At 32.8% G+C, this 16,753-nt stretch overlaps 1 protein-coding gene across 2 annotated transcripts in view; it reads left to right on the forward strand.

Moving 5' to 3' along the window:
- Positions 1 to 16,753, forward strand: part of COL11A1 (collagen type XI alpha 1 chain) — a 232,057-nt gene that overhangs the window by 202,258 nt on the left and 13,046 nt on the right. For both annotated transcript variants that reach the window (XM_001140143.6, XM_001139974.6), the window contains exons 55-58: positions 7,552 to 7,605; positions 7,774 to 7,881; positions 8,377 to 8,430; positions 16,321 to 16,374. In XM_001140143.6, coding sequence (XP_001140143.1) covers positions 7,552 to 7,605; positions 7,774 to 7,881; positions 8,377 to 8,430; positions 16,321 to 16,374 — 270 coding nt within the window. The remainder of the gene's footprint in view (positions 1 to 7,551; positions 7,606 to 7,773; positions 7,882 to 8,376; positions 8,431 to 16,320; positions 16,375 to 16,753) is intronic.

A 16,753-nucleotide genomic window follows, 5' to 3' on the forward strand; every position in this document is an offset into this window, starting at 1 on the left:
GGCGCATGCCTGTAGTCCCAGCTACTTGGGAGGCTGAGGTGGGAGGATTGCATGAGCCCGAGAGGTCCAGGCTGCAGTGAGTCATGATTGTTCTACTGTACTCCAATCTGAACAACAGAGGGAGACCCTCTCTCAAGAAAACCAAAAGTAAACCCAAAAACTGAAGCCCAAATTACTTACTAACATTATTTGCAACCTATAAACTGACACTCCTTTTATCTTAATTTCACTAAAAAGTAGAGACCAGAATGCTGTTGCATCAGAATCAGACAGAACTTGTTTCAAATCCTTGCTACCTAAAAATGTGACTTGGGATAAGTTAATTTATTTGAGTCTCAGTTTTCTCATTTAAAAAGCGGTCATAATAACTAATTTACAATACTGAAGTGAGGACTAAATTAAGAAAATGTATATTTAAAGCACAAAGCCTAATGCCTGAATCTATCAGAATCTCAAACAATGGATGTTATTATTAAGCATTGAATAAGGGTTTCAAATTGTAGTATCATTTATAAACTAAATAAACCTATTATTAAATAAAATATAAAATAAGGAGTAAAATATTTTCTTCTAATATCCTAGCTGTATACATGAAATGATAGCTCGTTAGCAATAAATTCATGGTAAAGTTAGTTTTGTTTATTGTTGATTTTGCTTTGTTGTTTGAGTTCAGCGGTGACCAATACTGAACTAACTGGGTGATACACATACAAAAAGGATATAGAATATTAATTAACTGCACTTTCAGAGTATAGTATATTGTGATTTTAAGGAAATTTATATTTGTAATACTAATATAAATTGGTTATCCCTTGGTGCAAATTCATGTGACATATATGGTAAAGAATTTCCTATGAGAACAATTACCAAAAATAGAAGCATTTAAACTCATGACAACTTCATGTATATTTTAATAAAATGGATTTGTCAAACAGTAGATATTTAAGACCAGTTTAAGAAATAATAAAGTTATTAAACTATGAGTCAACTCAGAAAGAGGTATTTGGTCACACCCACGATCCCAGCCCTTTTTTTTTTTTTAACTTATATGGGTGCTTTAGCAACTCAGGGTACAAATAAAGGCACCACTAATTTTCCTTCCTCCCTCCCTCCTTCTTTTCTTCCTTTCTTCCTTTCTCTCTCTTTCCTTTTTTTAAAATTTTTATTTTATTATTATTAAACTTTAAGTTTTAGGGTACATGTGCACAACCTGTAGGTTTGTTACATATGTATACATGTGCCATGTTGGTGTGCTGCACCCAGTAAGTCATCATTTAGCATTAGGTATATCTCCTAATGCCATCCCTCCCCCCTCCCCCCACCCCACAACAGTCCCTGGTGTGTGATGTTCCCCTTCCTGTATCCATGTGTTCTCATTGTTCAATTCCCACCTATGAGTGAGAACATGCGGTGTTTGGTTTTTTGTCCTTGTGACAGTTTGCTGAGAATGATGGTTTCCAGTTTCATCCATGTCCCTACAAAGGACACGAACTCATCATTTTTTATGGCTGCATAGTATTCCATGGTGTATATGTACCACATTTTCTTAATCCAGTCTATCATTGTCAGACATTTAGGTTGGTTCCAAGTCTTTGCTATTGTGAATAGTGCTGCTATAAACATACGTGTGCATGTGTCTATAGCAGCATGATTTATAATCCTTTGGGTATATACCCAGTAATGGGATGGCTGGGTCAAATGGTATTTCTAGTTCTAGATCCCTGAGGAATTGCCACACTGACTTCCACAATGGTTGAACTAGTTTACAGTCCCACCAACAGTGTAAAAATGTTCCTATTTCTCCACATCCTCTCCAGCACCTGTTGTTTCCTGACTTTTTAATGATCACCATTCTAACTGGTGTGAGATGGTATCTCATTGTGGTTTTGATTTGCATTTCTCTGATGGCCAGTGATGATGAGCATTTTTTCATGTGTCTTTTGGCTGCATAAATGTCTTCTTTTGAGAAGTGTCTGTTCATATCCTTCACCCACTTTTTGATGGGGTTGTTTGTTTTTTTCTTGTAAATTTGTTTGAGTTCATTGTAGATTCTGGATATTAGCCCTTTGTCAGATGAGTAGGTTGCAAAAATTTTCTCCCATTCTGTAGGTTGCCTGTTCACTCTGATGGTAGTTTCTTTTGCTGTGCAGAAGCTGTTTAGTTTAATTAGATCCCATTTGTCAATTTTGGCTTTTGTTGCCATTGCTTTTGGTGTTTTAGACATGAAGTCCTTGCCCATGCCTGTGTCCTGAATGGTATTGCCTAGGTTTTCTTCTAGGGTTTTTATGGTTTTAGGTCTAACATTTAAGTCTTTAATCCATCTTGAATTAATTTTTGGTAAAACTGGCTAGCCATATATAGAAAGCTAAAACTGGATCCCTTCCTTACACCTTATACAAAATTTAATTCAAGATCCCAGCACTTTGAGAGGCTGAAGCAAGAGGATCACTTGAGCTCAGGAGTAGGAGATCAGCCTGGGCAACATGGTGAAACCCTGTCTCTACAAAAAAATACAAAAATTAGTCAGGTATGATGACATGAGCCTGTAGTCCTAGGTACTCTGAGGCTGAGGTGGGAGAATAGCTTGAGCCCAGGAGTTCGAGGCTGCAGTGGGCCAAGATAGTGCCACTGCTGTCCAGCCTGAGCAACTGAGTGAGACCCTGTGTCGAAAAGAAGAAAGTACTGTACATAAGTGAGATCACTCTGTTTATACACTGTACATATGTGAGGTCACTTTGTCTATACCACAGGTGAACACAAACATCTAATCATAGAAGGGTATAATGCAGAGTGAATTCTATGAATTGAAACTGATTTGAGAATACTGTCACCACAAACCTTTGAGTTCAATATCTGATGCAGCAATCAATTTAATACCACTTTTGTGAAAATAGCAAGAGCATATTTCTATGCAGTAAGGTAATATCTGTTCTACAGGCTCGTGCTTTGGTTAAATGCAGATTTGCCTTACAGTCTGTTTCCCTTTAGTCCATCTAGAAATGTTAATCTTAAATTAAGTTTGTATATATTTTGTGGAAATTGGCATTTCTCAGATCCTTACTTTCCCACTGTGGAAACAATAAAAAAGTCACAATTTTTTTCTATAATATCTTATGGCGGAAGTAGCAATGACAAGAAATGTGTTCAAAAGTATTACCACTTTTTTTCTGTGATTGAATCTTACGCATGAATGATAATAAAACTTCCTAACAGAATATTGATCACAATGTTGTAAGTGGCAGTGATACTGAGAAAGAAAATTCTAATGGTTATTAATCAAGTAGGAGAATTACATTATCATTCATAGTACATGTACTTTCTGTCATGCATTTGTAATACTTGAGAATGAATGTATATTTCCTTAAGGGACTGGAAGATTTGTACAGCTTGTTTCAATAAGCCATGGACTTTTAATACTAAAGTTATCATTTTAGCTAGTTCCATGTCCTTTTACTGAAAAAAAAATCTAGAGCTGACCAAAATAATTTAAGCATTATAACCTGAAAATGCACATATTAAATGGAAATTTGAATTCGGCTCATATTGCCAAAGGGAAGTTCACAATAAAAAATTAAAATGGTAACTGTTGTTATTAACTGGTTATAATGACAGATGAAGTTTTAACTTATTATGCACACACACATCATATATAATATAGTATATATATGTGTGTGTACCTTGTATATGCATGTACTATGTGTGTGTATATATATATGCACACACATATAAAGTATTATAATATATATAGTATTAATTCAAATTTCAAATTCAGACATTTTCTTTTACAAAATCCTTTGAAAAATTCTAATATAAATGTATAGATAGAAAGTACATTGTAATAATAAAATAAATTATAAATCCACTTAAAATTTCTGTGTGGTACAAAACTGTGCCTTCCAAGTAAGGTCATTATGAAAACAAGGTCTGCATTTAATTTGAGAACCACTGCAGAGATTATATACCTTTCTAGGAGATTCATAGTTCAAGAGGAGTATTAAAGGTTCTAAAAATTTTGAATCAAATTTATTTATTTTTAAACTATTTTAAATATTAATGTTTTTAATACTTTTGGGAAAATTGTTCTAATTTTTTAAAGTGAGGAAACAAAAATTCTTGTTCATTTAACATGTTCAAAAATGTCTGTTTATCCAAATAGCTAATTGTATACTAAATTTGGCAGTTTATTTTGCTAATATTAAAAAATCAAGATCTCCATATGCCAAGTCTCTGCCTTTTTCCAATTCTCTTTTTTCCTCCCTAACTCTCAAGTCACCACATACTCATGCACCCTAATATTCTGCCTCATAGCAAGACAAATGCATAGATGCTTAGCTACTGGCCTAAGTGAACTCTTAGCAGGTCCATAAAGACTATCATGTACTTTCCATTCTTATTCCTTTAAGCATGCACGTGAGTGATCAGAAGGTAAAGTGTTAGAAGAAGCCATCCCTCTCTCATCAACTCACACTGTAAGATTCAGATCAGAGTCTAGGTTTTTAGGAAAATCCTCTATACTGCCAAACTGGATCATTGTACCTATTTTGTACACTGATCTCATCTTTGTTTATTTTAGTGTTCTATTTGTTAATTTTTGTATCTGTGTTTGTGACTAAATTCTGTGAATTTCTTAGGGATTTGATTTTACATGTTATTTATATGTATAACACATTCTGGAATATAAGGGATATTTAAATGTTTGTGACATGAGTGGAAAAATGATTAAATTACAGAATCATACTGTAAAACTTGAATAGTGGAAAGAAGATTATATTTGATGCTTTATATGAAGAATAGTTCTCTTGAGTAGAAAAATCTGTTATCACAATAACTACTGGTGGAGAATTAACTAGGCCCTATTTTAGTGTGTTATGTTTTTATGAGGTATTTTTCAATAAGAACACTCATTACTTCATGAAAGTGCAGCAAGAGCTCACCAGATTAAGTTTCTGCCCCTTCGTTTATGCAAACATATGAGGAATAAATTATTGGGACAACAATTTGTCCGTAGGCATTGTCTTTGTTTTGTACTACTATAACAGAATAACACAGACTCTGTAATGTATAATAAGCACAGATTTATTGGCTGAAGGATGGGACATCCAAGATTGAGTGGCCACATTTTGCATGGGCCTTGTTGCAGTGTCATACCATGGTGGAAGGACAAGGAGCAGACTTGAAAGAGCAAGACATCAAATTCACAGCCTCAGTTCTTTTTTTTTTTAGACGGAGTTTTGCTTTTATTTCCCAGGCTGGAGCACAATGGTGCAATCTCGGCTCACTGCAACTTCTGCCTCCCGGGTTCAAGCGATTCTCCTGCCTCAGCCTCCCGAGTAGCTGGGATTACAGGTGCCCACCACCACGCCCAGCTAATTTTTTGTATTTTTAGTAGAGACGGGTTTCACTGTGTTGGCCCAGCTGGTCTCGAACACCTGACCTGAGGCGATCCGCCTGCCTTGGTCTCCCAAAATGCTGGGATTACAGGAATGAGCTGCTGTGCCTGGCTGCCTCAGCCCTTTTATATTTATTATTAATCAATTCATGAGCCCTCATGACCTTAACACCTTCTATTAAGTCCCACTTGGCTTACTACTCTCTCAGGAAAAGTATATCTGCTTTTGTCGTCATTTTTCTTATTTTTTTGTCATCTGGAAAACATATGAGGAATAAATAAAATTGGGAAAAACGAGAAAAAGAACAGAACAAAGTCATTTAATAAAATTTTTACTATGACAGATATTTGTTCACAGAAGGAAGAAATTATTTAGGGACAAGAAGCCCTTTATTTTAATCACAATTTAGTTGCTGTATTGTCATTTAGTTATGTTAAAATTCTCTGGGCTCTTCTAATACTGATTTTCTTTCTCCTTTGAAGTAAAGGTGATATTTTCCTTCCGATTTTAGACAATAGATGGCTTGCTTTTTTAAAAGCCATGTATTGATATATCTTTTCTACTATAAACTTTATGTTTGTAAATGCAATCTTTTCAGGTTAAGCCCACATATCATTATGTTACTAGTTTAAGGAAAAACTGTCATTGAATAAGGAAAAGCTATTATTTCATTGAATGTCATTATTTCTATTTCCCAAATAATAATCATTATTATTGTTGTATCTACTTTGCATATGTTATTATTTAATTTAAAGATCACACCAAAATAATTTCTGGCTCAACATTTTAACAATAGAACAAATTTGAAATTCATGGCTCAACACAGAATTCCTTTTGCTTAAATATGAAATTTGAAAGATGTCCTTTGAAGTTGTAATGTATATATTATTATTAGCATATTGATTCCACCTCAAGAGATTACCCATAGAATTTATACATTTTTTATCTTTGGGTTGAGGTACAATGAATGTCTAATAATAGATAGTTATAGGAATGATATTGAGAAAATCATTACTAATGATGTCATCATTGACTCTTTCTGAGATAAAATGAGTTCATGGAATTGAAGTGCTTGATACTCATTTTATTCATCTTTACTTTGTGTGTAAATTCATGGGGTACACGTGCAATTTTGCTATACTGATATTACATTGTGATGAAGTCTGGGCCTTCAGTGCATCCATCACTGAAGCAATGCACGTTGTACCCTCCAAGCAACCTCTCATCATCCACCACTATTGATACTCAGTTTAAAATACGATATAAAAGGCTGGGATATATTCACCATTAAAATATTAATATGGCATCTGAAAAGGAGCAGTCACCCTCCTGCCTCACCTTATTCTCACCAATTAACACCACCATGACTACTCTCTGCAACCACCAACCCCAATCTCAGTTAATGATTTTGAGCACAATTTATTATGAAAATTAAAGTAAATGAATGGAAAAACAAGACAGTCTGAGGGAAAAAAATGAAAAGCAGTTTCTTAGAGATCATTAAGTTTCTTTTTCTGTCATTCTGTACTTATGCTTTTGGATGGCATCTAAAGTGTAATTTTTTTTCAATTTTACTTCTAATATTAGGATTTAAAAAGTGATATTTGCTTTCATTTTACCTATTTATGTGAATTGCATAGTTCTCAAAAATGAAAATACTGTGTCTGTTGACCATCATAATTTAAAATATTGTGTTTCTTTAGTTGTTATGTGATCCTGTAAGAATGCATGAACATATACATGTTCTAAGATTAAGGAAGGGGCCATTCTTAAAACACATATGAGAATAAAAGTAGAATACAAGTAGATATATTAAATTAATTTCTAATAATAAACATAAATGATATATCAGTATTTAACACTCTCAGGGTGGCGATTTTAATTCATCAGCATTTCTTTAAAAACTTTATTTTTACTGCTTTCTTATATTGATGTGAAGTGATTGTAGTATACTTAATTTGTGCTGTTTTTCAGTATTCTAAGAGGAAGTTTGTACATAAAATGGGTTTTGATTTTCGTTATTATGTTTTAAACCAAATAGTGATAGAAAACTACAATTTATTCATCTGTTACAAACTAAAGTTTAGTGTTTGTAAACAAGTGCTCATTAACATTACTTTTATATGTGATACATATTTTACAATAAATCTTATGTCTATAGGGTCCTCCTGGAGCTGCAGGTGCAGAGGGAAGACAAGGTGAAAAAGGTGCTAAGGTAAAAAAAAATAATATATACATTATATATATAATATATATTATATATATAAGGTATTATATTTGAAAATTTCATGCATAAACTGATCAACTTTTTTCAGTACATTTAATAAAATAATAAAAGTATTTTCTCATCACTAATGTGCTCCCATATTTTACTTTCTAACAGGGGGAAGCAGGTGCAGAAGGTCCTCCTGGAAAAACCGGCCCAGTCGGTCCTCAGGGACCTGCAGGAAAGCCTGGTCCAGAAGGTCTTCGGGGCATCCCTGGTCCTGTGGTGAGCATCTGTGTTAAAAAGATGCCATTTTGAAAATAACATTTTTATTTTAAAAAAATTTTGAATGAAGGTGCCTATGTTAGCATTATTTCATAAGTTATCATGTGGATAATTTTGTGGGAATTCTGTAAATATAATGTAAAAAAGATACTCTTCATATATTTAAGTATATCATTTATTTAATAAGTTCATGGTGAAACACTAACTTATAAAAAGAAAATAGAAACCAAATTTTAAAATTTCAGTTATGTGAAATGTTTATATATATACCTATGTATATATATATATATATATATAGGTGTGTATTTGAATATAGACATATACACATAGTAAAGACACAAAATTATTTACAATATTTGTAGATGTCCTCCGTATGGCGGAACTGAAGGGTGATATTTCCTTTGTTTTCTTATTGTTTTTCTAAAATTTAAAATAAATAAATAAATATGTATTATTTTATTAATTTTAAAAATCAATCATTTTTATTTTCTCTAGGGAGAACAAGGTCTCCCTGGAGCTGCAGGCCAAGATGGACCACCTGGTCCTATGGTGAGTAAGATCTTTTCAGTCATTTAAAAAGTGAGAATTTCTAAAACAAAATTGTTTATTAGCTAGAATTTTTGACATTTTAGTTTATAAATAGGTTTGTATTTTTTCTAATAGTCCAAGAAGTATATTATTTTGTCTTAGAGGAAAGTAATCCTAACTGATAGGTATATGGAAAATAAACCACTTGATCAGAAGATTTGTTTCTTTCTTATGCACTTTGGATGAAAAAAAATATTTCCACTCTGAATGAAATGCCACTAATGATCCAGCCAGTGTTTTTCCTAGTCTGTATAGTTCCCTAAAACGCTTGCAGTTACACTTATTTTCCTGGCATTTCACTTTAAAAAGTATGCTGGCACCGGCATAGAGTGATTCTTTGACCAAACAAATTGTTCTCTTCATGAGTCATACAGGCTGAAACATAAAACAATAAAACTCAGTGAAAAAAGATATGGCTACTGTAACACTGAAGCTTGGTCACTATCATTAAGTCTGTGTGCAAACAACATGCTTGAGAAATGCAATAAAGTATTTTGTTGACTGGGATACTATTCATAGGTGGAGTTTATTATAGGATCCGAGGCTATACTTGATACAAATTTGGGCAAAAAGTGAGAATAAAAGACTTGCCCTTTAAAATAATTCCTTACTAGGTAACTTAGTTGCTATATATATATATAATATGTATTTCTTATGGTAGAGATTTTTCTTTCTTTCTTTCTTTCTTTTATTATTTTTTAATTTTATTTTATTGTATTTTTAAATTATACTTTAAGTTTTAGGGTACATGTGCATGGATGAAATTGGAAAACATCATTCTCAGTAAACTATCGCAAGAACAAAAAACCAAACACCGCATATTCTCACTCATAGGTGGGAATTGAACAATGAGATCACATGGACACAGGAAGGGGAATATCACACTCTGGGGACTGTTGTGGGGTGGGGGGAGGGGGGAGGGATAGCATTGGGAGATATGGTAGAGATTTTTGAGTGTCATTATGCAGTAATAGTTAAGTGTGGAGTGATTAATCAAAATGGCAAATCATACATATAGCACACGTATGTGTGGTATTAGTTAAGTCCTTCTATATGATATTTTAAAATTTATTCAAATGCCTTTTATCATAAAGATATTAATTATCTCAGAGATAGAAACATACGCACAAAGCCATCACAACTGGGATTCACAATTCACTCAGGAAAAATTTTGGTTATTCCTTTTAACAAAGATGCCACAGCATCTTTGGTATGCAAAGCATACCTACCAAATATTTCATAAGTTTTAAAGAGATTATTTAAACTTTCACTGAAGAATTTAAAGATCACTTATTTAGTAACTAGATAAAAGTTATCAAATTTTGGCAGATTTCAAACAGGAGATGATCAGTTCTGCCTATTATCTCATCAGCTTAGGAAAAGGGCCCCGGCTGAAGCAGGAGCAGCTCCACATCTGTACCATTACTTATGAATATTCTCCTTAGATATGATAAACTCATAACTGCCCAGAGTCAGAGCCTGGAAGGAAAAAATACCTTGCCTTAATGTCACTCTAAAATTTGCCAGAGATTTTTTCTTGTTATTTCAGATTTTCCAGTAAATATTTTGACCTTTCTGCAGATGAAATAAAAAGCGCCATGCTGGAGATTTCCTTCAGCTAATATTAAAAATAAAACCTTCTGACATACCACCTGATTTGGCATACAAACTTTTGTATTTTTGTCTTTTAAATAAATGTGAGTTTACAGTGCAAGAGGACAGAATAATTTCCAAATCCTTTAGGTAAAGTGGAATGATAAACATCAGAATTGGGCTGCATGGGCACATTCCATTCTGACTGCTTGTTTTATGGCGAGTACTTATGATGTGAATATAATGTGTAGTTTTTTTCATAGCTTTAATTAGTCTTGACTTGTGATATGTAATCTCAATGAAAATGCTACTTGGTCTTCATGAGGTGAGGATGGGCAGATAAATCATCTTCAAAATGCCATTTATGGCAATTTAATGAGCCTTTCAACTCAACTAAGAAAGATCTATTTTAGTAGGTAATTTTTAAATCAGAATGAGAAGTAACTTATTATGGTTACTAGTTAAGGTTATCGACTCTAGAGCCAAACTCCTGGGTTCAGAAACAATCACTACCACTTACTTGGTGGATGACTTTAGGAACATTATCTTTTTTTTTTTTTTGGCTTTAAGTTCTTCATTTATAAAATGGGAATATTGCTAGCCTCTATCCAGTGATATTTCTAAAGTTTAAATGAGTTAAATTGGGATATGGATATCTTCTACCCCATGGGGTTCTTAAGTTAATTAAATGAATTGCTTGTAAATCACTTGTATATCACCAATTAGCACTAGTAGCACCAAATCAAGAATCATTAAATGAATGAAATGATAAATATGTTGAAAACCAATCAATTTTTATATTCTTAGTGGAAAGTAACTAAATTTGACCTCATTCATGCATGTGTGTCATCAATAAACCTTATGCAAGTTGTTGACTATTAAAGCAAATGGAAGAGATCAACAAGTACAATTATATTTACAAAAGTTAGAGTGTTAACATGTTAAGTACTGTGATAGACTCAAGCAGAGGATACTAGATATACACAGAGTTGGACCATTTAAATGTAATTTCCTCTAGGGACCCTTCCCTGTTTAGAAATATGATATGATTATTAAAGAAGGAACAGAGAGGTGTAAGTGTGGATAACACAGTGGCTGTGAGATTAACAAGATTTGGAAATTCATAGAGGTTTCTATTAATCTCTGAAATTAATCTGTGTGAAAGCTATAATAATAATACTTTATCCATGATGAATTTTTTCCTCATTATAACATATATTCACATCCATATCCACATCTACACAGGCTTCAATTTGCTTATCACTGGAGTTCCACAAGTACCTATTGGGTCTCTTTTCCCCTTCTAGAAGCTGCCTGTAACTACCTACTGTATTGTTTCTACTGGTGAGATAAAGCTACCAAGACATTCCCCTTTTCCCCACCTTTTAAATACAACCTAGCTGTACAGTAAGTACAACTTACCTACTTTCATCTCTCCAGATTGGCAGCTACCTACTTAGACAATTGAAATATCTAACAGAGCATCCATTACACACATAGATAAGTTTAACAATTTTATAGGAAGTTTCTGGATATGAAATTCTTTGGGGTAGAGTAAAACAAACTGATTTTTTAAACTCTTAAAATGATTTCTGCTTGGTGTCTGCCCACACTATGTTATCAGCTCTGCTAGAGTCAGATGTGATATAGTATTTATTTTTTACTTGAAAAAGTACATATTTCACATGGTAAAAAACTTGTTTGTAAACATGAATTCAACTTATATTTACATTTGTATATGTGTATAGGTGTACACACACACACACACACACACTACAAATGTATACTTAGATCACCGTATGGAACTGAAGATTGACAAATAGCACATAAGGGTTGGGCATGGTGGTTCATGCCTGTAATCCCAGCTACTCGGGAGGCTGAGGTGGGAGAATAGCTTGAACCTGGGAAGCGGAGGTTGCAGTGAGCCAAGATCACACCATTGCACTCCAGCCTGGATGACTGAGTGAGACTCTGTTTCAAAAATAAAAAAGATAAATAGCACATATGGAAGCTAATCAAAAGCTAAGGATGATGATCAGCCTATATAAATAACTCTATTGGAGTTTGTTTTTTTAAGTGGGACTCTGCTACAGTCGGTATAATATAATTTTATTAGGGTTTCTTAAAGGATTTTTAAAATTTTCATTAGAATTTTGTATTGGTTGAATTATACTACTATTTTAGTAGTCAACCAACATTAAATGGGAATAAGACTGAATGTTTCAGTATTTATTTATTTATTGAGACAGAGTCTCACTCTATCACCGGGGCTGGAGTGCAGTGGCACAATCACGAGTCACTACAACCTTGTCCTTCTAGGCTTAGGCGATCCTCCCGCCTCAGCCTCTCGGTTAGCTGGGGCTACAGGTTTGTGCCACTGCACCAGGCTAATTTTTGGCATTTTTAGTACAGATAGGTTTTTGACAGTTGCCCAGGCTGCTCTTGGACTCCAGGGCTCAAGCGATCCATCCACCTCTGTCTCCCAAAGTGCTGGGATTACAGGCGTGAGCCACCAAACCTGGCCAATTGAGTGTTTTAAAGAGAAGAATGAAGATGTCTAAATTCTACCCTCTGATACAAAGTCAAAATTAAAATGATTTAGTCACTTTTAAAACTAAAATGTATTTGATTTTTTGAAGTCAGAATTAACATCTGTCTTAGCTTTAAGGTTTTATTTTGTTTTGTTTCGTATTCTTTTAAAACTCTATTTGTTTTAATGCAGCTGAAAAATTATTTAGCATTTATGTTCAAACAAGATTATTTAGTATTATCACACATTTCTGCTTTTGATAACAAAATGTTAAATAAAATATCTGATCGCATTAGTTTTTAAACAATAAAAACTTAAAAGATAGGATGGGATACTGAATTAGAGTTTATTTCTTTAATGCTACATTTAAGTTATCTGTAGACAAGGGTGATATTGGTAACATTCCACAATGATTAAAAAGGTTTAAATAAAAAAGCATTTGCTTTTCACCAGATTAAATATTATTCCACAATTTTATATTTTAAATAAAGTGTAGGATCTGCAGTTTCTTTAAATTTCAATGAACTAGAGTTTTGAAATGCAGATCAAAGCAAATATTCCAGAAAGCATAATACTGCAGGGGAAAATGTTTGCTTGTGTATTCTAGACACTTAAGAATGTATCATCCCTGTTTTCCTTTTTACTTTATTACTTATGAATTATGTATTTCCCTGGGGGTTTTCAATTTACAATATCCGAAAGAGAAAAATAGAAAATATGTATAGTTAGAATAACATTTTTATATGCAGAGTTGATGTTTTTGATCTGTTTCAGGTTCAGAGGGTTATTTATAACTGCTCTCAATATCATACCAATTTCTATTTCCAGCTGATGAAAATAAAAACTGATTTTGTCAAATTCATCTTTAGATGTAGTTTATAATGTTACGAGAGATTATTAGCTTAGATAAATTAATATTCATTATCTTCAACTTCATGAATAATATTTATGGAAAGGATTTTTAATGCATTTAAAACACAAATAATGTCTAATATATTTTTCACTAAGCTTGAGCAATTAGAATCACTAGTAGTTCTTTTCTTGCCATTTTAGCTTTTTCTATTAGAATGGGATGAGAAAGTTGACAGGTATTTATCTGCAGCATATCTAAAACTAGTGATAATAATTCAAATTTATATTATGCTTCACTGTTTATACAATTTTTACTATGGAGAGCGAAGCCCCAGTAATGGGGAGATAACTATATACTTGAAAGTGAATTTGACAATTTCACTGTGGTCTTTTTGTCTGAGATTTAACAGGGCGGGATGATTGTTTATTCTTATACAAAAGAGAATGTAACTAAATTCATATAAATTTGACTCTGAGGATTAGTAATTTTCTCCTTATTAGAAGATTATTATTAAGCATATCTACACTTAAAACTGCATGTGCTTGTATGAAAATAACTTTTGTCTGTTGTTAATTGAATAATATAGGGAAATTGTCCACTTTAATACTTAGAGAATTCCAAATTCAGTTATGAATTAAAAAACATAAATATACCTAATAATAGTCTAAAATACCATTGTTACACAAGGGCTAATTTATATTAACACTATTCTTGCTCTTTCCTGATATTCACAGTTTTGGTTTGAGAAGCAGGCTTCAGAAACTAAAGAACAGGGAGGGCCCATCCTCATTCATGCAGCAGCTCTATGAGATAGGAATTGTAGTCCCCAGCTTGTAGATGAGAAAACTGAAGCTCTATTTGTCCAATTAATTTAAATAGCTAGGAAGAGAGTTTGGTATCTATGCCAGACCTTATCTATTCTGAACCCCTACTTTTCCTAGTACATCATACTGCTTGGATCAGATCCATAGTTCTTAAGGCTTTAAATTCACAAAAATTATGGACCAGGATATAATGTGCTTTTTTTACACTGAAGAAATAGTGTTTCCAGATAGAGGAAAATATTACTCATGGTAGCCTTGTAGAAGATACAATAGTGGTGACTCATGATGTACTTTGGTAAAAAGTTAAAACAATTTGCTGTCATAGAGCCATGATGAAAATTATTACTGAAATTATAATTGAGCTAATTGAATTCTCTCAAAATAATTCTAATTCATAGAGAAACCATATGAACAGTTTGCTTTTGTTGCTTGGTGCCTTAGGACTTGCGGCAAGCAGTAGTGACATAGTGACATATCTAGGTTATCGTGGCCCTAATTTCATGAGTCACATATAAATCACTTTTTTAGCATCAGTTTCATTTCCAACAGCATCTGTTGCCTGCGTAGTTTCACTTGTATAATTTCACAAGGACTGTATTTTGTGTTGTCTTCAAAATTGTAGTACAACAATTTGGCTTGTTAGTGTGGTGTGTTTTTGTGTTTTGTTTTTTTTACTTTTTCTAGCGACAGGGTGTTCCTCTGTCACCCATGCAGGAGTGCAGTGGTGTGATCTTAGCTCACCAAAGCCTCAAACTCATGGGTTCAAGTGACCCTCCTGCCTTAGCCTCTCAAGTAGCTGGGACAGCAGGTGCACACCACCAATTATTCTAGTTTTTGCTTTTTTTTTTTTTTTTTGTAGACAAAATGTCTCACTGTGTTACCCAGGCTGGTTGCAAATTCCTAGGTTCAAGCGGTCCTCCCACCTCAGGCTCTCAAATTGCTAGGATTACAGGTGTGAGCCATTGTACCTGGCCTAGAGTATAACAATTTATAGATAAAACAGTTTGTTCGAAAGTCATCGGTATGAAAATTTCCTTGGGCGGGGGGCAGGACAGAGTTGGTTGCTAAAGTCATGCCATAATAGAATATAAGTTAAAAGGATAAATGTCTTAGTCTGGGACTATTAAAAATGTTAAATTATTGAAATAGAAGTATATTTATATAAAAATAAATTTCTTTATTAATTTCATAAATCATTTAGATATGAGGTGCAATTTAGAAATTACAGCTGAAAGTACCATCTTGATGTAGTTTGTAACGTCTTATACTTTAGCTTAGAGAAATTAATAGTCATGATCTCTAATTTCTTCATGAATAATATACATGCAATATTTTATTGGGATTATTAAGTATTCTTAGTATATGTCTCTCTCCAGTAATCATAGTGAAGGACATCTGATTTCAAGAGAACAAAGAATAAGAATTGAAATCAGAATTCAGAAAATTGGCCATGGCCTAGAAGAATTACAGAGTTCCATGTTTTAATTTAGTAATATAGGAATTATCTTCTTATTCTATAGAATATTATTAGGCAACCATTCTAACATATACAAATAGAGGTTGTTATTTAAATACAAACCAAACAGTGTATTAAAATTTTGTCTATTTTTTTCCTGTGGTTATCAAAGATCTATTGACTGTTCAAAAGTTTATTGAGTTTTTTCAAAAATGTTACTAAAAATATCATAAACTTTTAAATTCGTGTAACATAAAAATGTTTGAGAACTGGATATATAATTTGGAAATCCCTTCTAAAACTAGTGTACTTAAAAATTGACACATTATTCTTAATTGAAAAGCCATATAACCATATTCTATTTCTAACTTTACATTCATTTAATCAAAATCATCAATATTATGGTTACAAATTAAACCATAGTGTTTTAAATATATAAATTTACTTAGAAGCCTTAAAAATAAAGCAACATTAATCATTACTATTTTCAACTCCATATTTTCAAAACCAAACTAGGTCTGTGACTAGTTATAGGATTCTCTAATTCATACCTACTCTGTTTTAGTTTTTGGGTTTTTTTTTTGTTATTATTTAGGGACCTCCTGGCTTACCTGGTCTCAAAGGTGACCCTGGCTCCAAGGGTGAAAAGGTGAGAATAAAAGAATGTGTTATTAATAAAAGAATATGCTTTTATATACTAATAGCCCTGCTTTTGCAGATTAAAATAATTCAAAAGAAAATTTCAAACAATATCTTCATTCTAACCCTGAAAAAAGCTTCAATCCTTAGCTTCCCAGATGTATGTAGAGGGGAGAAAATATGCAAATAGTGAAAAATGTGCTGGAATTCAGTGCTATATCTTCTCAAGGTTCCATTATAGCAACCATATGTACAAAGCATATGGTTATACTAAAATAACTATTCAGAAAATAAACAGACTGAATAACAAAATATCTATTTTTATGTTTTTAAATGTGAAAATAAAAATTTTAAACTAGAAATATCTTTCAAATACTAATTTGATGTAC

Source organism: Pan troglodytes, chromosome 1 (genome assembly GCF_028858775.2).
Source record: "Pan troglodytes isolate AG18354 chromosome 1, NHGRI_mPanTro3-v2.0_pri, whole genome shotgun sequence".
In the NCBI taxonomy this organism is placed as follows: Eukaryota; Metazoa; Chordata; class Mammalia; order Primates; family Hominidae; genus Pan; species Pan troglodytes.